General features: G+C 45.4%; 1 protein-coding gene across 1 annotated transcript in view; it reads left to right on the top strand.

Annotated features, from left to right (window-relative positions):
- Positions 1–23,992, top strand: part of LOC309394360 (sodium- and chloride-dependent creatine transporter 1-like) — a 33,202-nt gene extending 9,210 nt beyond the window's left edge. The window contains exons 3-14 of the mRNA XM_081957398.1: positions 715–846; positions 3,279–3,537; positions 4,341–4,473; positions 6,184–6,318; positions 6,542–6,645; positions 7,641–7,765; positions 9,314–9,426; positions 11,809–11,946; positions 13,354–13,456; positions 13,632–13,732; positions 20,789–20,959; positions 21,950–23,992. Coding sequence (XP_081813524.1) covers positions 715–846; positions 3,279–3,537; positions 4,341–4,473; positions 6,184–6,318; positions 6,542–6,645; positions 7,641–7,765; positions 9,314–9,426; positions 11,809–11,946; positions 13,354–13,456; positions 13,632–13,732; positions 20,789–20,959; positions 21,950–22,096 — 1,661 coding nt within the window. The 3' untranslated portion in view covers positions 22,097–23,992. The remainder of the gene's footprint in view (positions 1–714; positions 847–3,278; positions 3,538–4,340; positions 4,474–6,183; positions 6,319–6,541; positions 6,646–7,640; positions 7,766–9,313; positions 9,427–11,808; positions 11,947–13,353; positions 13,457–13,631; positions 13,733–20,788; positions 20,960–21,949) is intronic.
- The last annotated feature ends 238 nt before the right edge of the window (positions 23,993–24,230 follow it).

Raw genomic sequence — 24,230 nt, 5'->3', positions numbered from 1 at the left:
TTTACAAGGCTTCTCTACTTCTCCTAATATGCTTCACATTCAGTAAGGAAAAATAAATCTATATCTGAGGGTAGATATCGCATATAAGCACCTGAGGGCAGGATAAGAAGCAATGGGTGGAAACTAATCAAGGAGAGAAGCAACTTAGAACTGAGGAGAAATTTCCTGACAGTTAGAACAATTAACCAGTGGAACAGAAGTTGCCTCCAGAAGTTGTGAATGCCCCAACACTGGAAATCTTTAAGAAGATGTTGGATAGCCATTTGTCTGAAACGGTATAGGGTTTCCTGCCTAGGCAGGGGGTTGGACTAGAAGACCTCCAAGGTCCCTTCCAACTCTACTATTGTATTGCATTGCATTGCATTGCATTGCATTGTATTGTATTGTATTGTATTGTATTGTATTGTATCTTCCACAATTCTCAGTCCTATGAAATGTACAAAAAAATGCCCTGCAGCAGGAAAGGATTTAAAACTTTTTCAGATTAGAGGACAATGTCTGTGTCCTTGATAATGAGAAAATATCTGCCTGGAGCTATAATTCCATAGCTCATCCAAATGGAGAAAACTACTAAAAGCCTAAAACAAGATAGCAACTGAGAGTGGAATTCGGCATTTCATAATTTCAGCAGCACCACTAAAAAGACCCTGTAAACTTGCCCAGTTTTTTTGGGGGGAAAAAGGGACAGAACAATGACTCCCCTTTTTTGTGCAGGTGTCTTTCTGATTCCTTACCTGCTGATCGTTTTCGTTGGGGGGATCCCTGTCTTTTTCCTGGAGGTGGCCCTGGGACAGTTTATGAAGCAAGGTGGAATTGCAGCCTGGAACATTGCTCCCCTATTTAAAGGTAATGGCTTTGGTGACACTTGCCTGCAGCTTTCAGCCACCTATTAGATTCAGAAGTAGCAGGAGCTGTTGTGAAGCTGAGGGTGTGTTGCAACAGAGTATTAAAGCACTGCAGAGTTTATTTGTCTTGTAGAATTCTCTCTTTAAAAAGGTTGGGAATGTTCTAGGCTATATTGCTACATCATAAAAAGTGACGAAGCAGCTCTGTTCAATTTACAGAGGACCAAAGGGCACCTGTCTGTTTCTAATAACTATTGTGACCACTCCCTCATCTGTTATGATTAGGCAGAGGATAAAATTAAGGAAATCATTGGTATAGAAGTTAGGGATTGACGAACCAACCAAAGCAAGCACCCTCGAGACCTTCCAATCCCTGAATGCAAAACTTTATTGAGTACATCATTTTGGCACTGCTGAAGGCAAAACCAGCTCTATACCCAATTCCCGTACAAACCCACATAATGATAATATAGATTTCTCCCTCCCCTCTACCAGTGCAGGTCACATTGTCCAATGGAGTGTCGTTGTATTGTTATGAGAAAAAGCCTCTGGTCTTGGCAAAGACCTGCTGGAGTGTTCTTGGCTCTCACGGCTCGTCTTCTTGAAGTCTGGAGCCTGCATTCCATCTCACCCTCCCCTCCCCTCTGGTTCTTTGGCAAGTTGAGAAGTGATAATGTTTGCAACAGCACAAGCGTGCTTCAAACTCGACAGGCTATTCCTACTCTTCCCAAAAGGCCAGTCTTGCTCTGCATCTTAACAATGTAGTGTGTCTCCCCCAATGGGGGCATCTGGTTCCCCACACCCAATGCCCCCCTTGTATTCTCTGGCAGCAACACAAATCTGGACCACAAATATTAGAAAGACCACAAGATGGGGCCAAAGAGTTAGTGGTTTTGGTGCTATTTCTTGTTCCTCCAGCTATTTGAAGCCCGGCGTACAAAGATTTTACCGCACCTTCAGTCTTTTCACCAATTTAATGTGGAAGCTGGTTTCTGAAGCATAGTTTTGAAACTTTGCCACAGATATATTGTGGAAGTTTCTAGCCATTGTCAATTGGCCAGAGAGGAAGGAAGTATAGCTGGATGCTACCTGATGCTTCTTAACCAATAGCTTGTTCAAAACAGAGGGCATAAGCATATGTGGCTGGAGCTTTGCTTTGGTACCAAGGTAAAACTCCATCACAATGATGGCAGGGCAGCCTCCTTGAGATAAGGTGGGCGTTTGGAAGGCAGCCAGTATATCACACAAGCTAATTTACACCCAGGCTCCAGATGTGGACAAAGCTATTTTTCTGCTGTTGATTTTTGCATGTTCCTACTTGGCAACCATCTGTATTTTTCCCAAAACTGCAATATGTACGTATTTTGCCTTCCTGGAACTTAGCACCGTCCTCTAATTATCAGAATGGCTCTGAGTCATCTACAAACACATTGAATAGTATATTATTGGTCCGGAATTGAATGATCCTTCAGTATCAGCTTCTAAAATTTATAATTATAGGGCTGTCCAATAGATGGAATATGGACATTTTTAATATTGTAGTTCTTCAGCGTTTCCCAGGCCTAGTGAAAACAGGATAAAAATGGGAAATAAACCATAACATGTATCTATGTATAATGACTGTGATGGCTTTTCCCGGGGGCAGAGTTTTTTTTTTGGGGGGGGGGGTTTGTTGACATTATGATATAAACACAATCTGTCTGCTATGTAGATTTTGCTTGAAATTTGCACGAAAAAGGTTGGGGATAGATGCAGGGCATGGTTTCTATATGCAGCACTTTAAAATTGCAGAAAACAGAGTTTTACCAACTTATTCTTGAGTTCCTCACATTAATAAAATCTAACTTGGGAGAAAAGCTAAAGATTTTGCTTAAAGAAAAGCTAAAGCTAACATTATGCTTATTGTGTCTCTTTCATTGAATGTAAGAGAGCATTCAAAATATTATTCTATCTATATCAGGGGTGTCAAACTCAAGGCCTGGGGGCCGGATCCAGCCCGGGGGGGCAGGGTGCTTAGATCTGGCCCAAGGGGCCGCTCTGGAAACAGCAAGAACCAGCCTGCGGTGCCTCTGCCAGTGAGTTTGGGAGCCCATTTTCTCTGGCAGAATGCTTGGGCCACCACAGAGACCCCCGACACAAGTGATGTCGAGCTGGCCACTCCCACCTTGCCCCCCCCCCAAGGTCAAATACAACTCTGATGCGGCCCTCAGTGTAATCGAGTTTGACACCCCTGACCTACATCTTCTCCACATCCATTTCATGAGATAGAGTTAATTCTCCCATTTCAAGCTTCCCTACTTTGCTTTTCTTTCATTACCCTGCTATTAAGAGACAGGGCCTTATTGCGAGGGTGTGACACGCAACCCCTTCCATCAACAAACAACAAACCCCATCCCCAAATGCCTCAGGCTCTAATCAGCTGTTTCTCTCTAGGTTTGGGCCTGGCCTCCATGGTCATTGTCTTCTTCTGTAACTCTTACTATATTATGATCCTCGTCTGGGGTGTCTTCTACTTGGCCCACTCACTGACAGAGACGCTGCCGTGGGCCACCTGTGGCCACTCGTGGAACTCTCCCCAGTGCACGGAGCTTTTTGGTTTGAGCGACTGCGGCAACAACACCCACAACGGCAGCACCGCCAGAAACTGCAGCAGCCTGGCCGACCAGCGCTCTCCCGTCATTGAGTTCTGGGAGTGAGTGGGTGACAAAATACACCTGGTGTAGATCACCTTGGAGAAAGGGCAGGGGGGGGGGAGAACCTGTGGCCTTTTCCAGTGCTACCTAGATTTTTCTTCATTGGCCGGCCTGGCAGAGTTGCAGTTCAGCAGCTTCTGAAGGCCAGGGCTTTGTGGCTCCCTGCTCCAGAAGAATGAGTGGAGGAGGCTTTTTGGAAATCCAGCAGAGAGAAAGGTCTTGTGAGCAAGAGAGAAGGGAAAATACAAAATGGAGGCTAGAGAGCTGAGATGGCGCAGTGGTTAGAGTGTAGTACTGCAGGCTGCTTCAGCTGACTGCTAGCTGCAGTTCGGCAGATCGAATCTCACCAGGCTCAAGGTTGACTCACCCTTCCCTCCTTCCGAGGTGGGTAAAATGAGGACACAAATTGTTGGGGGCAATAGGCTGACTCTGTAAAATGCTTAGAGAGGGCTGTAAAAGCACTATGAAGCGGTATATAAGTCTAAGTGCTGTTGCTAGTGCTATGGAGGGGAAAAGGGGCACGGAATGGATGTCCCTTTTGGATAAGAGGAGCCCAAAGGATTTTGGCAGCTGAGGCAGAAAATCCATTGAGGAATCCCAAGATACTAAAAATTATCATACTCAATTAACTATTGACTACTTGCTTATTGTTAATGGTTTCACAAAATCTGTAAATCTGATCAGTCCCCTGAGCCAGACCCATACTTGAGGAGAAGCAAATAATTTCCCACAGAAGAGTTTTGTTCTTTCTTTCTCTTTTTCAGGCTGGGCCTTCTTCTAATCTCCTTCTTCATTTCCTCAGGAACAAAGTGCTGCATATTTCAGGGGATCTGGCTGATCCAGGAGAGATCAGCTGGCAGCTGATCCTATGCTTGCTTTCAACTTGGGTCATTGTTTATTTCTGCATCTGGAAGGGGGTCAAGTCAACCGGGAAGGTAACTGGTGTGTGTGTGTGTGTGTGTGTGTGTGTGTGTGTGTGTTGTTTTAGGAGAAAGATTAGGCAAGTGGCCATAATGACATTTGAGTGCAGGATAAATTCTCTAATAAGGATCCCATTATTTCTGAATGTTGAAATATCCTGCTTTTCATTCTGAAACTGAGCCAGCTCACTCTCTAGATTTCCTGTTTTCTCTTCAGACCTCATGGACCTCATACTTAACTATTGTTTGTTGTTTGTTTGTTTGGGTGTTTATTCACTATTTCAAGGAACTATTTATTAAGAAAATAAACTTCTTCCTACCCTCCTCTGACCTGAGTTTAGCAACAGTCGTTATGTAAGAAACACAATAAAGGTAGGAGGAGGGTTGCCCTAACCAATTCTTTCATCATGCAATACTTGCAGGCAAATGTAGCGTGTATTTTCCACTGGATTGTGAAGCTGTCTAGCTGTACAAGCGTCCATCATCCTCTGGAAATAACTACAGCTATTGAAAGAAAGAGGGTCCAAGGCAGAGGTGGTATTCAGCAGGTTCTGACCAGTTTTGGAGAACCGGTGGCAGAAACTTTGAGTAGTTCGGAGAATCGGTAAATACCACCTCTGACTGGCCCTGTCACTGCGTTAATTGTTTGCTAGCTGAGCTGAAGAGTTACTGCGCAGGTCATAGGCCCTTATCAGCAATGATTTACTGTGCATGCTTCTTAACACGTTTCTAAATACATCACACATTCCAGAGACTTCTTTACTTTTGTTCTTCTGTTCGTCTGCCAAGAAGGTGGACGATAATTGCTCTTGCCAAAATGTAACAATTAGATAGATTTGTTTATTTTCTTATTTTCATATTAAAAGTTCTGTTTTTCATTAGAACATGTTCTCGGGTTTTTTAAATTTTTGTTTTCTTTGAAGATATGCTGTTTGGAAAGCCATCGATTCTAGACCTCGTTAGCTCAGGGTGAAATTTCCCCTGGCAACAGGCCCTGCCCCCGTCTATTCTCTGCCTCCCGAGTCCCAGCTGATTGGGAGGGAATGGGGATTTTGCAGTAACCTTTCCTTGTCACACTCACCAAGTCACGCCCACCAAGCCACAGCAAGCCTACCAAGCCATGCCCACAGAACTGGTAGTAAAAGAAATTGAATCCCAGCACTGATCCAAGGGTATGGTTACCTACAACCAATGACATATATTGTGTTTGTGAATGGCAGAAAAGGAAATGAGCCTGACAAGGCTTCTAGCAGCCATAGGCTGCTTTTTTTAAAAATTTTCATTTGATATTGTCTCTTTACATGCTTATGTTTTAACACAATCCTCATACTCTATCTCAACCTCAGCTACTTTAAGATGTTTGGACTTCAACTCCCAGAATTCCCAATTCCGCAGCCAGCCATGCTGGCTGGGGGAATTCTGGGAGTTGAAGTCCACAGGTCATAAAGGGGCCATCATTGTCCACCCCTGCTCCAAAGTGCTGCCCTGTAATACAACTATCATTGACTTGGTTTTGTTGTTGTTAAGAAGAGAATGGCTGGCTGTGGGATTGGGAATTCTGGGAGTTGAAGCCCACAAATCTTAAAGTTGCTGAGGTTGAAAAAACACTGCTCTATCCGATTATACGACTTGCGACCCATCATCTCAAATGTACTCTGGGGTCTAAGTAGGGTGGTCCTCCTACTATGCAGTCTTGTAATTTCTAATCCTCTGATTGGCTGACAGGTGGTCTATTTCACTGCATTGTTCCCTTATGTGGTGCTTATCCTTATGCTCTTGCATGGAGTGACGTTGCCTGGCGCACTGGATGGGATCATTTACTACCTGAAACCTGACTGGTCCAAGCTTGCTGTGGCTCAGGTAAGAATTTTGGGTGAGATTGTGGAGAAGGTTGTCATTGAGGGAAGTAATTGGGAAACGATGAGGCTGTAGCCAATGTCTCTGCAGGGAACAAGGCTCTTGCATGCAACCATTGCTGCCCTCTAGTCACCTGGTTCAGGCCATGCAAAACAGAGTTCTTTCCCCCCCCCTCCCCGACCCCCCACTAGTGGGGTTTATACCACAGCTGTTCCCCTCATCCCAGGTATGGATTGATGCTGGTACCCAGATCTTCTTCTCATATGCTATTGGGCTGGGAGCCCTGACCGCACTTGGCAGCTACAATCGCTTCCACAACAACTGTTACAGGTGAGACACACACACACACACACACACACACACATCACATGCAGATAATTCTGAGAACCAACCATGATGGTGGAATATTTTGGGATTATCTGAATCCTAAAAAAAGAACCTTTAAAACATGGCATTAGGACAACATAATCCCATTTTCTCCCTCTCCATGTCCCTAAACCAGCATATCATCTACCAACACACTGATTTTTAGCTTTGTGTGCTTTCTGTTCATCTCCATAAATATATAATTTGACACGATGTGTACCCAGTTGACACTCCGAGAAAGCTCATTTCTCCACTACTCTGGCATTTTTTTTTAGCCCTTCAAGTTACAAATACAAACTTGAAAATGTATGATTGATATATTCGAAGCGAAAGGAAGCGATAAGAGTGTAAGTGATATGCAACGATTAAGGATTAAGAAGTTTCAGCATCTATTCCAAGGTTAGCATAAGGCTAAACAAATTATGCAGAAGGCAAGACTGTGCGCTGTTATACCTGATTTGCATAATTTAAATCAGTGCTTTTTCAAACCGGGCCATTTAAAGATGTGTGGACTTCAGCATATGCTGGCTGGAGAATCAAGTCCACACATCTTAAAAGTTGCCAAGTTTGAAATACAACTAGTTCAGCTTTTTCTTCCTGCAGATTATGAGTTCTATCAGGGCAGAACTGAGTTGGGATTTCTTTTTTTACCACATATAGCTGTCAGTGGGTCTCTTAGCTAACATTGTCTCGACTGTCACTTTATCTCACTTTCTGCACACAAACATCTAAATTCTGTAATCTTAATTTAAAAAAAGGAGTAAGGCCGCAGTGTTTTACATAATGTGTGTTCAATTGTGACCATGCATTGTGTGCTTCCTTTTCCACACAACAATCACTGCCACAGGTATGATTGTGGCACAGCAGTTCTTACGTTGCCTTCTGGATAAGGGAGGAGGCTTGAGGCTATTAAAGTATCCACTTCTGGTTGTGTTGAATTTATCCATTTCTCTCTACAGGGATGCATATCTCTTGGCCGTGATCAACAGTTCCACCAGCTTCTTCGCTGGCTTTGTAGTATTTTCAGTATTGGGCTTCATGGCATCAGAGCAAGGGGTAGACATCTCCCAGGTGGCAGAGTCAGGTAAGGAGCAGCAGTCAGAATTTCCTTCCTGCCAGTGCTTTGCCCTTTCTTTTCAGAGGCAGGTTCTTTCAAGGGTTTTGTGTGAGTGAAAGTACCTCGGTATTAGAATGCCTGTTTTGCACCTGGATTCAGTGGGATCTCCTTTTTTTTAAAAATGGATTTTAAGCAGAAGGTTAGGAAAAACATTTGCAGGACCAGAGGTGCACAGTCTCCCGTCTAGGATAGCTTTCAGTGCAGCCCCAGGAGTTCTCTAAAATTTAAGCAGTGAATTGTAATATTTGGTGTGGTCGAAGGTAACTGATATATTGCAGGACAGTAGTCTTTATAATATAGAATAACAGAATTGGAAGGGACCTTGGAGGTCTTCTAGTCCAACCCCTGCTTAGGCAGGAAACCCTACACCACTTCAGACAAATGGTTATCCAACATCTTCTTTAAAAAACTTCCAATGTTGGAGCTTTCACAACTTCTGGAGGCAAGTTGTTCCACTGATTGTTCTTGATTTGGAATTAAAATAACAGACTTGGAAGGGACCTTGAAGGTCTTCTAGTCTAACCCCCTGCTTAGACAGAAAACCCTACACCACTTCAAATAAATGGATATCCAATTTATGAACTATAGACTTATGAACTATAAGTCTTATGAACTATAGCAGCAATGGTGAACCTTTTTTGGTTCACGTGCCATAAGTGGGGGGAGCGCAGGGGGGTTGTGTGCGGGCGTGCCGCACCCATAATGCAATGCGTGACCCCAGTGCGCATGCGTGCACTGTAGGCGCTCCCCCCATTTTTACATGTTTTTTTCGCCCTCCCCAGGCTCCAGAGGCTTTATAGGAGCCTGGGGAGGGCAAAAACAGCCTCCCCCGCCCCCCCGGAAGCCCTCCGGAGGCGTCAGGGGCCGTCCGGAGGCTTCCCTGACGCTTTCGGAGCGCTCGAAACGACCCTTTAAAAAAGGGTGAACTCAGCTGGCCAGCTGACAGGGCAGTGCCTCGCGTGCCCTGACAAATGGCTCCGCGTGCCACCTGTGGCACGCGTGCCATAGGTTCGCCATCACTGAACTATAGACTATTGGTGGTGCCACAGTGGTTAGAATGCAGTACTGCAGGCTATTTTGGCTGCCTGCCGGCTGCCTGCAGTTTAGCAGTTCAGTTGTCACTGGCTCGAGGTTGACTAATCCTTCCATCCTTCCGAGGTGGGTAAAATGAGGACCCAGATTGTTGGGGGCAAATATGCTGACTCTGTAAACACTTAGAGAGGGCTGTAAAATCATTATGAAGCGGTATATAAGCCTAAGTGCTATGGTTAAGTGCTAGTGCTATATTTGATAATGCAGTTAAATTTTGATCAAATTAAAAATAAACGTCAAGGTCATCTACCATCTGAAAGTTGAGGATGGACCTTGGTTTCAGAAAAATAAATGTGAATTCCTGGCTGCAACCTTGAAAGCCTCTTCCAAAGAAGAGGTCCTTCTCCACGAAGATAGTGTCTTATAACTTGTAAGGCTTTTTTGCAGGCTCCATCCTTGAGCATTGTTTTTTTTGTCTTACAGGTCCTGGCTTGGCCTTCATTGCCTATCCCAAAGCTGTAACACTGATGCCGCTGTCTCCACTTTGGGCTACCCTGTTTTTCTTCATGCTTCTTGTCTTGGGTCTAGACAGCCAGGTAACCATTCATGGGGGGGTAGAAAAGGTGAAAAATAAAAATATACAGTTGCCAATTTTTCAAATCACTCCCCACCCCAGCTTCCTCCTGTCCTTGTAGCACATGGATGCCCAACATTTTGGCATGCCTGGGCCACACTGAGTGAAGGGGAATTGCCTATAAAATATATAATACAGTTAATGTATATAAATCATATAATGATGGTAAAGGTTTATGATCTTGTGAGGTCGCATTCTGTTCTGACCGAGGCTTCCCAAGAGCATGAAGCAAACTCCTTGTCCCGACAAAAAACCCTTTTTATTAATTTACTGTGAATTCTGCTCATTCACATCCAGCAAAGTCTTTCGAGGGAGGATTTACAGTCACAGACCTTACCTGGCTTGGAGAGCTGCCAGGCCGATATCTGCAAAACTTAGCAAGGAGTCAATTAAGCGAACGAATTGTCTCCTGCAAACTCCACTCCCCTTTCGCTCCTTTTATTTCCTCTGGGAGGGGCCATTCATCGTTCACCTGTGGCCTTACTCCCAAGTCGATCCCTGTTCTTTAGCTGTTTCCTTCGTCTGGCAACTCTGCACATGTGCTCACTGGGAACAGGCTCCAGCTGTTTGTCTGCCTCACTGATGTCTGACTCTGAAGGCAGCTGATAACTGGCATATGGCTCTGGCCCCCTCTCTGCCTCCGACACAGAGCCCTCATCAGAGCCTTCCCCAGACTCCAGGACTGGCCCATGTTCCTCCCCAGCCTCCTCACTGTCCGAATCTGCTGCCAGCTCTGCTGACCACTGGCGGGCCACAACACATTACCAGCTGCCCAGGGCCACATGCGGTCCTTGAGTTGTGGGTTGGACATGCCTGTTGTAGCAGCAATATCTGCAGAACTAATTTGATAAAGTGTTTCTCATTACGAGAAGATCAGGAGTACTCTTGCTGGTATCCACAATTACAAAAAGATAGGGACAGCAAAGTAGTTAAAATCTTGACCCAAGTGACCAGGAGTGAAGAAAAAGTATTTAACAACTTTGAGGCTTTCTTTTAAGACCTTCTCCTTCAAGATAACTATACTCCTTCATGCACCAACATCCAATTTCCTCTTGAGGTCAAACTATCTCTCCTACCTGGCTTCTTCTGCATCTACATTGTTGTCATACATTTGGCTGGGCTAATTAGGCTACTGCTGGGTGTGATCAAAGGGCTCTGCAACAAGAGATCGTTCACGCTACCCATAATATTTCTGGCCAGCTGCCTAAAAAGCAAAGTACATTGCATTAGATGTAAGTGAATTTAGATCTGCATTTTGTTTTTGTTTCAATCTTGCAGTTCAGGGAGACGTGGTGAGAATGTACAACAGTCAGGCATTTAACGTATCATCTAGTGTGGCTCCAAAACGATGCCGTATTAGATTTGAAGCCCCATAATTGACTTCCATCACGGTACAAAAAGATTCCAGCAAAGGAATTATGGGACTCGTGTCTGACACAACTAGAGAGGACAGGCTGGGTCAGATGTTATAAGCACAGGGCAGTGGGAGGGTACCTGGAACAGGCCAGCCCTTTTGGGACATTGCCAAGGAGATAGCAATCGCACTTAGACTGATATACCGCTTCATAGTGCCTTTACAGCCCTCTCTAAGCGGTTTACAGAGTCAGCATAATTGCCCCCAACAATCTGGGTCCCCATTTTACCCAAGGCTGGGTAAAGGCTGCGTCAACCTGGAGCCTGGTGAGATTCGAACTGCCGAACTGCGGCTAGCAGTCAGCTGAAGTAGCCTGCAGTACTGCACTCTCACCACTGCGCCACCTCAGCTCTATAATCAGGGTGCCTGGGAGAAGGATCAAGGTAAACCTGATCAAAACTCCATTCTTTTTTTTTAAGGTGCTACACATGGCGAATGTACAAACAGATGTTGGGCTACAGTTGCATAGTTACGGTCCCCAACTAGACTATTTTTTAATCTTCCCGCTGGTAAATGTCTCTGCTGGGAGACCCCAGGCCCTGTGCAGATATGTTTTCAGCCCAGCACAGTGGTGGGTTCCCACCGGCTCAGACTGGTTCAACTGAACTGGTAGTGGTTTGGCGACCTGGGTTGCTGGAACTGGCAGCAACCCAGGCCTGCCACGCTCCCGAACCGGTTCCCCAGTCTCTTCTGCCGTAGCTGGCATGTTTCTGCCCATGGGCAGAACAGTTTTCAGTAAACTCTGCATGCGCGCAAAAATATTCCCCGCACGCGAAACACCCTGTCTCAGTGAACCGGTAGTAAACCGGTTAGGAACCCACCACTGGCCCAGCAGTCCTGGGTCTCCCACATCCTCTGAATTAAACAGTGCGCAGCATTAGTCACCCATTCTCCCTTCCCTTCTCTCCCTGCTTTCTTCCTTCTTGCCAGTTTGTGGGCGTAGAAGGCTTCATCACCGGTATCCTAGACCTGTTTCCACAGCCAGCAGCAGCCTCACCCCGCAGGGAGATCACAGCCGCCGTCTGCTGCCTTGCCTGCTGTGTCATTGATCTCTCCATGGTGACTCAGGTGAGTCGAAGGCCGGAAGAAAGACGATCCTTTTTGTAAAATGGATTCCACCAAGGGGTAGCTTTTAACTGCAAGCTGCTTGAGTCTCTCTGATTTGGCAGCCTTGTGCATCTATTATGGCCCTGACCATCTGGTTCCAATGCTAAACGCACTCCCAGATATAACTCTTCTAGTCATCCAGGCAAAAGCAGCCTTCTGCAGGACCTGTTACGGGTCTGACAATCACTCCAGGTCACTTTTAAAGAGCGATTCAGAACATTCCAAATAGATACCATGTTTCCTTGAAAACCTTATTGTCTTTTGGCCCCCAAAATAAGCGTCACATTTTGCCCGACTTCTGCGGCTGCTCGCCGTGTGGCTTATCATGCAGGTGCCGCCGCTTGCGGCAGGAGGCTGTGTGGTGTCTTGTGTGGCGGCACTGGCGCGATGTCCCACGTGGCGTCCGGCCGCAAGCAGCCACAGAAGAAGTCAGGCAGCAGCATGACAGGAGTCGGGCCATGAGAGGCCTAGCTGCGGCAGTCCTAAGGTAAGCTGGGGCAGCTCCACTCCCTCATCTCCATCCTAGCTTGGTTTTTACGCATGCGGCTCGCTCCACCTTGTACAACTGGACGGTGGGCAGGGTTTAACTAGGGCAGTGATGGCTAACCTTTTTGTCCTTGCATGCCCACACCCATAATGCAATGTGTGTGAGACACCTCTCTCCCCCCGGCCCCGTTTTGGGCCTAGCAGGCTTTCCTGAAGTCTCCTGGGACCAAAAATGGAGGCATGAGGGGGAGCACCCTGCCCCCACCGTGACCCCCACGCCCTTCGGTGCATCCGTGCCGTCTCCTGCATGTGTGGCAGAGACCCCAAAATCAGCTGGCCAGCGGGAGGCACATGTGCAGTGCAGCTGAGCTGAGCTGGCCGACAGCTCGCATGCCCGCAGAGAGGGCACCGCATGCCACCTGTGGCATGTGTACCATAGGTTTGCCATCATGGAACTAGGGCTTATCTTTGGGGTAGGGCTGAAATTAGGCGTAGGTGTGAAAATCAGGCTTGGCCATCTTTCATGTACACAGTACATGAATGTACACAGTACATGAATGGTTAGTATTATCTTCTCTGTGAATCAATCAAAGTGTTCAGTTGGGAAAAAAACCCCAACTTTTCTTCTTTCTTTTGAGACATTGGAATTTCATTTTAACGTGTGCCATTGTATATATGGGGGAAATGACCATAAAGGTTATCTTAATCTTAAAAGAGCGAGTCAGAGAAGCTGGGTGGAGCCCTGTGGACGGGCTATATACGTATAGGCTCATATAGGCTCCTACGTTTTCGCATTGCCACCGCCAGCATCCTACACCAACAAACAATATTGCTCCGAATGACTTCCTTAATCGCCTCCTCTCCTGTGTTCTGTGCCTCTAGGGCGGGATGTACGTCTTTCAGCTGTTCGACAATTACTCTGCAAGTGGGATCACACTGCTCTGGCAAGCCTTTTGGGAGTGTGTGGTGGTTGCCTGGGTTTATGGTAAGTGGGAAGAGGGAGCGAGGGAAAGAAAAGTCAGCATTGACTTGCCATTCCCCATCTTCTTCTCAAGCCCCCTTTTGCCCACTGCTCTGTGCTGTGAGGGATCCAGGGAGAGAACCCGGACCAGGTGGGAGGAAAACAGCTTGTCTTCCACTTCCATTTCTCTTCTTTGCAGGAGCCGACCGCTTCATGGATGACATCGCCCGGATGATTGGGTACCGGCCTCTGCCCTACATGAAGTGGTGCTGGTTATTCATTACTCCCGTGGTGTGTGTGGTAAGTCTTGTGCGGGGAGGTAGGGAGCAGAGGTGGTAATTCAGCAAGTTCTGACCAGTTCTGGAGAACCGGTAGCGGAAATTTTGGGTAGTTCGGAGAACCGGTAAATACCAACCCCGGCTGGCCCCGCCCCCACTCCCATCTCTGCCTCCCGAGTCCCAGCTGATCGGGAGGGAATGGGGAATGGCGGTATCCATCCCCTGCCACGCCCACCAAACCACGCCCGCAGAACCGGTAGTAAAAAAATTTGAATCCCACCACTGGTGGGTGCAGAATCAGAAAAAGGTAAAAGGGGTAATAAAGGAGAATATTTGACTCAGCCTTCCATCCTTCCGATGAGGGTAAAATGAGGACCCAGATTGTTGGGGAGGGGGGACAAATATACTGACTCTGTAAACCGCTTAGAGAGGACTGTAAAGCACTGTGAAGCAGTATATAAGTCTAAGTCCTATTGCTAGGTCAGGATTGGCGTGAGGGGCCCTTGGTACTCTCTGAGCTCACTTTTTTTCTTGCAAACGTTTCATTACCCAAACTAGGTAACATCATCAGTGCTAGGCATATAGACAAAATTAAGCATAGTTTCAATTGCAAAAATGTGACCATCCTAGGCCAAACCAAGTCCAAAACCACCAGGGAATTTCTAGAAGCCTGGCACTCTGACAATTCAGCCATCAACAGACACATAGACAACATCTAGAGACTATGCAAAAGAGACAATCGCCCAGCCCAAAAGGGAACAAAAAGACTCAAGCACCTCTCCACCAGCAACCAGATCAGCATTGATTAACTTCAGGGTTAACATCAGACCAACAATCAAGTAAACAATACCCCAATCAAAAAACTGCCAAATAATCCAACAGCAAACAGCCTATTATGGCCTGCCAGCGGAACTGGCAGCAGATTCAGACAGTGAGGAGGTTGGGGAGGAACCTGGGCCAGTCCTGGAGTCTGGGGAAGGCTCTGATCAGGGCTCTGTGTCGGAGGCGGAGATGGGGCCAGGGCCGCATGCCAGTTATCAGCTGCCTTTGGAGTCAGACATCAGTGAGGCAGAGGAACAGCTGGAGCCTGTTCCCAGTGTGCGCATGTGCAGAGTTGCCAGACGAAGGGAACAGCTAAAGAACAGGGGTTGACTTGGGAGTAAGGCCCCAGGTGGACGATGAATGGCCCCTCCCAGAGGAAATAAAAGAGGAGCGAAAGGGGAATGGAGTTTGCAGACAATTAGTTAACTTAATTGGTTCCTGACTCTCCGAGACTCCTTGCCAGGTTTTGCAGATATCGGCCTGTCAGCTCTCCAAGACAGATAAGGTCTCTGACTGTAAATCCTCCCTCGAAAGACTTTGCTGGATGTGAATGAGCAGAATTCACAGTCAATTAATAAAAGGGTTTTTTGTCAGAACAAGGAGTTTGCTTCATGCTCTTGGGAAGCCTCAGTCAGAACATAGCCAAACCAAAGAACCTTTAAGACCCCCACCCACCCACCCACCTAGACAGGCAAGATACCAGAATATAAACTGAGAGCAAACCCCACTCCTCACTAGCACTGATGATGTTACCTAGTTTGGGTAATAAAACATCTTCAATAAAAGAACCAAGCTCACAGAGCACCAAGGACCCCTCAAATAAAGGCGTCTCTGCAGATTTTACTTCTCTAGTCGTGGCCAACTTTAAGAGGCGGTGCTCGTCACCGTTTCAAGACCATTGAGCCAGCGCTGTCCAAAGACATTTCCGTGGTCATTTGGCCAGCATGACATCACGGAGCACTGTTACCTTCCCACCGAAGTGGTACCTATTTATCTCCTTGCATTTGCATGCTATCAAACTGCTAGGTGGGCAGCAGTTTGGACAAGGACGGGAGTTCACCCCATCACGTGGCACTCGGGTCTTGAACCCAGAATCAGAAAGACCTTTCTTAAAGTTGGGCCCATTTAGGCTGTTTCCCCCCCCCCCCCAACAACTCCCCCCCCCACCTCAGCTGGTTTTTAAAAATGAGTTTGATTAAGTATGAAGGTTATGCGATACCTCAATCTTAGCCAGTGGCAACTTGACATTTTACTGAGCACATTGCATTCAGAGGGAAATGCTTGCCCTTTCCTTTCCCTCCCATTGAAAGGTTACTTGTGCAATCATACAAAATAAGGATACTGGATGTCCTTGAGTTTGTTAAAAGAGAGAGAGAGAGAGAGTATTTTGTTTCTGGACCTTCAGATTGCCTCCCAGTCCAATTGCTGGCACAAGGGATTGGCGTTTTGCCAGGGCTCCTTCCTACCCCCTCTGACTCTCCAAATTCTATTCGGCTGGACTGGCAGCAAAGATGAGACGCAAACGTCCCCCCCGATATGGAGGAGGGGATGCAAAAAGAGTAAAGTGTTTCCTTCCGCGGTAGAGCTCCCACCCAAATTCAGATGTACATCTCTGCATCCATGCTATATCAACTGCTATTTAAAACAAGAAAACCATTCAAAGATAACTAAATGCAGTCACACGCCTCTAGGCCCATCTCTGACCCTGAACCCTTTTCTGAAAACAATACAATTATCACAAGTCTGCCTTTGCTTTCATTGTCTTTTTTTTCAGAGTATAAAACTCAACTTTCCCCCCCAAAAAAGAGCGTGGAAATGTTGGTGTGTCTTATACGCTGAATACAGCCATTTTTGGCCTCCCAAAACCCCGTATGTGCATCCCATTTTTGCGAAAAATGGGCCGTTTTCCACAAAAATGGAGGAGCTTTTTGCCTTCCCCCAGCTCCCAGCAGCACTCTGTAGGCTTTAGCAGGGCTGGGGGAAAGCAAAAATGCCTTGTTTTTTGCAAAAACGGCCCATTTTCCACCCGTTTTTTTTGCAAAAACGGGTGTTTTTGCTTTCCCCCAGCCCTGCTAAAGCCTACAGAGTGCCCCTGGGGGCCAGGGAGGACAAAAACCTCTTTTTCTTACTTAACCTCTTCAAAATCTTGGTGCGTCTTATACACTGTTGTATTTTAATACGGACTGTACACTGCCCCGAGTCCCTCTCGGGAGAGGGGGCGGTATATAAATGCTAATAATAAATAAATAAATAAATAAATACACCAGTGCGTCTTGTAGTCCAAAAAATACAGTATTACACATGGCAGCTAGGGTTTTACGTTAGCCATCTGTTAAGAGGACGAAACCCTGATGATTTCGGAAAATTTGGTTTCCTTCTGCACTAGATTTGAACTGATCGTGCCCAGTGCTGTTTCTAGACTGGTAGCCCCTGGCACAACGATGTTGCCCTTATTTATCTGATTTAGATAGCTGCCACTCACCAAGCAAACAGGCGGCTATCAGATTTTTTTTTTAAAAAAAATAAGAAATGCATCGGTCATAAGAAGAATCGCATAAAAGAATATGCAGTTCTGGGATCAATCATTCACATAACACAGACTTAACATATCCTAGCAGCTCATGTAACATCCTAGACGGGGGACAGCCGGATCTCCAGGCTTTTTTTTAAAAAAAAAAGAGGGTTGAGGGCATCTGAATTGGGAAAGGATGCTCCTGCTACAAATTGTACATAGAATTCCAACGGGCATATGTACTTCTGGTTTTTTGTTTTGCTTGCCTGTGGATGTGCAGATCGCATTGGGTTGTAATTGCACTCATAGTTATGATACACCTCTGTGAGCAGGGAAGGGGCAATTCCCCCAAACTCACCATTGTTTTTTTTTTTTTTAAGATCCTTTTAATCGCTTTTTTAAAAAACGACTCTACTGATTTCAGAGTCTGGATCAATATAAGAGGTCTTTTTTATATAACATAGCAAGCAGCCTTGGATAGCAAATCCCCCCTTTCATTTTTTTTGTGGGGGGGGGAGGACTGGAAGGGAAGATAGATATATTTATTCATTCGTTTATTTGATCTGAGGGTTTGAGAATCTTTTAGACGTCACTTGCCTTTTAAAAAAAATATTCAATGAGCTCAGTGTTTTCCTGCCCCACTTTTTAGCAATGCTTTTTAAAAGATCCTGAAAGCTGGGGTAGAAAAAATGGAGAGCCACACAATTCGGAGCAGTGGTGGGATTCAAATTTATTTATTTATTTATTTATTTACTGAGCGCTTATAGACCGCCCCCTCTCCCGAAAGGGACTCTGGGCGGTGTACAGTCCATACAAGAAATACATCATATAAATAACTAAATAATTGAACAGTTAAAATTGTTAAATAGGAAGATAAATATGGAGGAGGTTAAAAAGAAGGTTAAAAAGAACTGTACAGCTGAGTAAAGTATATAAATATAGTTTTAAAACCCCTAAAAATATCACATAAAATTAGATTTAAAACAATTCCCCTAAAATACCAGTTAAGAAATATGTCTGCCAGGAGGTAACAGTTATGGTTGTGCCAGGCCAGCCAATCGGAACAGGTGAGTCTTCAATTTTTGTCGGAAGGAGCGGAAGTCGGTGGTGGTTCTAATGTCGGGGGGGAGGTCATTCCAGAGGGTTGGGCCCATCACAGAGAAGGCCCTACTCCTTGGCGCCGCCCGTTGGCATTGCCTGGTGGACGGCACCAGGAGAAGTCCCTCCCTGTGAGAGCGAACTCACAAAATAATTTAACAACCTGTTCTCTGCCCTAATAACCAGTTGGGTGGGTGTGGCTCTGTGGTCATGTGACCGTGTGGGTGTGGCCAACTCAACGTCACTCAGGTCGATGGGCGCTTCGCCTTAGCTGTTACAATGTAGTAAGGGTTAACCGGAAAGGCAGTTTCTGTAAGCAGGGCAATAAAGATTAGGCTAGAAACAACACCAGAATGTTTCCTTCCTGCCCTCCTTACAGGATTAGGCCTGTAAAGTGGGAAAAAACAACATGAGATTTCTTCCAACAACCGATTCTCCGAACTGCTTAGAAAGTTAACAACCGGTTCTCTCGAATAGGTGCAAACTGACTGAATCCCACCACTGCTTCGGAGGTGTTCCACTCTTAGGTGATATAATGATGCCCTGTAGTCTGTGGTGGCCAGAGAATCTGAAACGTAAGGACACAGGCAAATTTACAAAGAGGATTAATTCAAAATGTCTCCTTATTTCTGCTTTTGCCTTAAGTCAACCACAGGGGATATTCAGTTCTGTTTTTTTCTTTAAAGAGATCCCTGCTGTTGCATGCGGCTGGTGAGGCTGGAGATTGTTCCCAAAGTTTTCTTTGTCCTCAGCCTGTTGCCCTTCAGATGTGCCTGATTATCCACTATGCTGGCGAGAAAGAGAGACAGCTTGAGTTGAGAAAAGTTGCTGTAAAAGCTCTGCATTACAGCAAACCAACAAAGGGGGGGGGGGGCTCCAATCCATCCTATTTTTGGTTATAACCTTCCTCTGCTTGTTTTAAAATAACTTGGCTATCTGTGTCATATCTAGTAGCAATTACATTTTTGTGAATTCTGGTGGGAATTGACCTGCTTTGGAATTCCCAGAGCAATGTGTTCCTTGAAACATATGTTGCCTTTGGATGGTGTGATGCCCTGAATTTTGCTGTACTCATAGTTCTTGCTTACAGAATGGATCAAAAGGCTTTGACAAATGCACATCTTGGGATAAAATACATTTAGAAGCCCATTATGCTCAGGGATACACAGGATAAGTTTGGAGAATATCACATTTAAAAATAGGCACTTGGAACACAATTCTCCATAGAAAAGTTTGAATGCATTTTTACATGTGCAGAATTGGGAAAGACATAAGAATGTCTGACTGATTGACTGACGGACGGACGGATGGACGGACTGATTCACTCACTCACTCACTCAGTGACTGACTGATTGACTCACTCATTCAGTGACTGACTGACTGACTGACTCACTCAGTGATTGACTCAATCATACACTCACACAACCACTCAGTGACTGACTGACTGACTGACTCACTCTCACACTCACTCAGTGACTCACTCATTCACACTCAGTGATTGACTGGCTCACACACTCATTCAGTGACTGACTCATGCACTCACACATTCACTCAGTGACTGACTGACTGACTCACTCAGTAACTGACTGACTCACTCACACTCATTCACTCATTCACTCAGTGACTGACTGACTGACTGACTGACTGTGAAAATGGCACGAGGTTATTTCTACATATTAACTGGTCAATTTGCCCATTGCATACATTTGTCACAGTGACACATTCACTACTCTTCTCTAATGTTCCTTTTACCTAAGAATATATTCTAGGATCTACCCTGGGGATTGGCCACCTTGGGGTCCTTCAGCCGCAAGTGACAGTACTATTTTGGTGCAAATGCATCAAATTCCTCTTTTTGTGAATCTATTTGAAAATGTTCCTGTTTGAATGAACACAGGAATTGCCATGCTTTCCTGGAAGAAGGGGGGAAAAGATTTCTCTTTCTCCACTCAACTTCAACCCCCAAAAAGATAAATCAAGATGAATTGCCAAATACTTCAAACAGTATTACAGTCAAATGCATGGAGAAGAAAATATGTATTATAAATTATAGTATTCTGTTGTGCTGCTGATGAAGATAGGCATGAAGTATATAACACAGAGGCAATGTATTCAACCAAATCTTTGTTATGCTCAAAGACTAGCACAGGGGCAGCACATTAAAAACAATCTAACAGCATATTAATAAAGGGTAAGAAATATTTTAAGCCAAAAAAAAAGTGACTTCAAAGCACCTAGCAATTCCTAGGAGCGGGGAAAAAATGCCACTTTGCATCTAATATTTATTGAAGTCAGAGCTACTTGGCTGGCATCTCAGATGTCAGAAATGCTTTCCTTCCCTGACTGGAATCATTTTTCAACTTTTTGCAAGATGTCTGCTTTAAAGCCCATTGATTAAAAGAGCAATTTGAAAAAAAACTATTATAAAAAGCAATTTGTCTAAAAGCACAGAATGTGATGAAATGTAAAAGTGGGACATTATGTTGAAAGTTGGAGGAGGGTTCAGTTGCAAACAGATAGCTCAGTCATTAAAACTGCAAAACTCGGAAGGAAGACAGTTTGAAATGACTTTGATCTTCACTTTGGTTTTTCCTCTTTCCCTCCCTCCCTCCCTCCTCCTCTCTCTCTTCCTCTGTTCCCAATTAGGGCATCTTCCTGTTCCACGTGGTAAACTATCAGCCACTGACTTACAACAAGACCTATGTCTACCCCTGGTGGGGGGAGGCTATTGGCTGGATGCTGGCCCTTGCCTCCATGCTTTGCATCCCCTGCACTGTCACTTACAAACTCCTGCGAAGCAAGGGCACCTTCCAACAGGTGAGTTTCAATAGCTCATCTCTACCTGAAGCCCAGTGAGCAATCTTGCTTGTTAGGCGTGTCTGTTTGGGACACCTGGAATTCTGCACGGTGGTGTGAGAACATACTATTGTGAGGCCAGGCTAGGGCGATGATGATGGTTTGGCTCCTCCCTGTTCAAATATAGTTTTATATTTCCTTCTCGTGGCATGATGGGGCCAGTGACATTGGAGATATTTTTCCAGAGGTGGAGCTGTGCTAATTCTTGAAAAGGCTGGCAGTGTGCCCAGGAACAAGACCTGCCCTCTCATTGAGCAGTTCAGGTGTTTGCCTGTATATAATTTGATGATCTATTAAGTATAGCCACAAACAAATTCTAGGGTAGTTAGCCAGAGAAAGAATTCATAGAATGAAATTGCAATTGTACAAAGCCAACGGCAAGGGGCAAAGGGCAAGAAGATACACTATTGGTAGGTTCAAGGAGATACATCAGGAATTCGATCCAGAACTTTCAGAGTAATCCAGGTTTATCCTGCCTGTGTTAAAACTTTTCATTTAGTTCTCATTTTGCACTTAGTTGTGGCTTTTGAACGGTTGTAAAAGAGGCCTTTGAGTTTCAAGGACAATAATTAGTCGATGGATGAATTTGTGCCTTTTTAAGGAATATCAGGCCATTCTTCAAAAGATCTTTCGGGGCAACAGCATAAAAGGAAAATAAAAAGAATTTCTGAGCAACGTTGGTTGACTGATGTTGGATGGTTTAAACATGTCGCGGTGTGACTTTAATTAAAGGCCTTCGTTCCAAGAAAGAGGGAGGGGCTTTATACTTTAAACACCTTGTTTTTATGGTATAAACCAGTATTGGATAGAAAACGCTCTCTCCAATCCCAACGGGGCTAATTCGAACCAGAGCTATGACGATTTCAGGTGAATAATTAATAGTGAACAAATTGAGGTGCTGCTGCCTTGAGCTGACCATTGACACCACTGCCTCATTCGTTTCTCCCCCAGCGCTGGCAATTGCTGACCACCCCTGTCTGGGGCCACCACCATCTGGAATACATGACACCCGAAGCAGAGGCAAAGTTGCTGCCACCACCAGACAGTCTCGCTGCGGCCCCGCCAGAGAAGGCTACGCTTTTTGAGACTGTGATTTAATGTCTCTTGCCCTCTCCCAGTAGGAATAACACGAGACCCTCCCTCCCCAACCCCAAGGTCAAGCGGAGAGGGAAAGAGGCCAAGGGAGAATGGGCATAATGGGGCGGAGGGAGTCCCTTGCAAATTAGAAGAAGACCTTTGCCCTGTTCCGCTTTTGGTTGCATTGTGCTCCCTACGACTCCTCGGCTCTCGCCATCTTCAGTGAGGCTCTTGTGATTAACGTAAGGCTATGAATTGGATTTGGCAAATCTTGACCTGGTGCAAGCAATGAAAAGAACCCCCTGGTTTCACTTCATCCTATTCTTCCAGTATTAGCTTTCAAACCTCAGGTGAGGCCGTCCGTTCCTTATCATAGAGTCATAGGGTGGGAAGGGCACCGTGGAGATCTTCTCTTCCAAAGCCCTGGGGCAGGAATCTTTATGCTCTCCCAGTTGCTTAGCGCTTCCCACTATCACAAAAGCTTCAGTGGTTCAATCCACCCAATGCTTTCCTAGTTTCCTGGACTCAGTCTTTGCATGGGGGGGGGGGGGAACCTTCTGCCAGCTATAGAGCCGATGTAACCGTAGCTGATTAACAGGCCAATCCTGCTCATTGTGTTGCAATTCTTCCCCTCCTTCCTCTCCCTCCGAAAAGAAACAGAAAAAGAGCAAATGCTTTCCATTAATCTCTAGCCTCTTTTTCCCTCGTGGATTATCCCCCTGTCTCTCACTCCTCTATCTCTGGTCCAGTTTCAGTTACACTGAATGTACCCCATTTTCCTACTGCTTTCTGGGGTGGGAGAGGGGAGCCCTTCTGTCCTTTAGATCTATCTGTCTGTCTCTGCTGCCTTCACATTTTCCCCTCTGCCATTTGGGAGTCTGGTCTTGATCAAGGGCACTGCAAGTGGGCATCAGGCTCCCTAACGCCACTCATAACATCTGGAATCTTCCTCCATCCGAAAAGGAGAAAGAAAATCTATCTGCATAGATAATATCTGGGCCCTAAGGAGGCGAGGATCTGAAAAAAAAAAACCTTAAATAACTTGAGTGCTGGTTACATCTCACCATTTATAAGCATAGAGGAATCTTAAAAGGAGAAACAGTTGGCATGCAAACTCCTTGCTAAAGGAGGGATCTATTTCTGTTTGGATTCTTATAGTTTTGTCATCCACCTAGCAGGCAGAAATCCAACAGGGCAATTCTACATTAAGGCTTATTTATGAGACATGCCTGACATAAGGTTGTGCTACAAGAATGATACCAAAAGAACAAACTGAAATCTTGTGTTGCTTTTCGATGTGAATGCATTATGGCCCTGAATATCCTTCTAGTGGCAACTAACTAGAATCCTAATTGCTCATATTGTGAAAAATTATCCTTTTTGAATTTCTGCCTCTAACAAAAACATGAAAGCCTTTGAGAAACAAAAAAACAGCAAGCAAGGAAACCTGCTTGGCTAGTCATCCTTCTCTTGCACATGATAGATAAAGCCATGCTCTCTGCATTACTCCAATGTATGTATTTGTAATATATGAATGTTTGTGCCAAATTGGGCTGAGCTCTCATTTCCTGCCACATATCAAGCTGTAACCCACCCCTGCGAATCCTCCTAAGCCTCATTCTCTGCTCCCTATTTCTGTTTTCATTTTTTTGGGGGGGGGGGCAATTAAATATGCAAAGTGATACTGATCAGACTTCCAATGATAAATACAAGATATGTTCTCTACTGCGCTCGTGGCATCTTTGTTAAACTGGCACTCACTCACCTCATCGTTCCATTTTGACAGAAAAAAGAAAAAAAGGCAGCCCCAAAGTCACCACAATTACTGAAGGCAACAAGAAAATCTGCAACAAGTTCATTATGGTTTTTTTCTTTTTTTGAAGCTGGGTCTGTCCATGAAGCAAACAAACCAGGATCTACCTTTTTTTGGGTTAGGGGAGGGAGATAAGAGGTCAACCTGTGAAACCGCGCCACATCCACGGTGATGAGCCACGCTGGCGCAGTGGTTAGAGTGCAGTACTGCAGGCTACTTCTGCTGACTGCAGACTGCCTGCAGTTTGGCAGTTCAAATCCCACCAGCCTCAAGGTTGACTCAGCCTTCCATCCTTCCAAGGTTGGTAAAATGAGGAGCCAAATTGCTGGCGGCAATATGCTG

Source organism: Natrix helvetica, assembly GCF_964273705.1.
Source record: "Natrix helvetica genome assembly, chromosome: 1".
Lineage (NCBI taxonomy): Eukaryota > Metazoa > Chordata > Lepidosauria > Squamata > Natricidae > Natrix > Natrix helvetica.
Note: the sequence above shows the minus strand (reverse complement) of the source record. Positions and strands in the feature narration are given on the sequence as shown.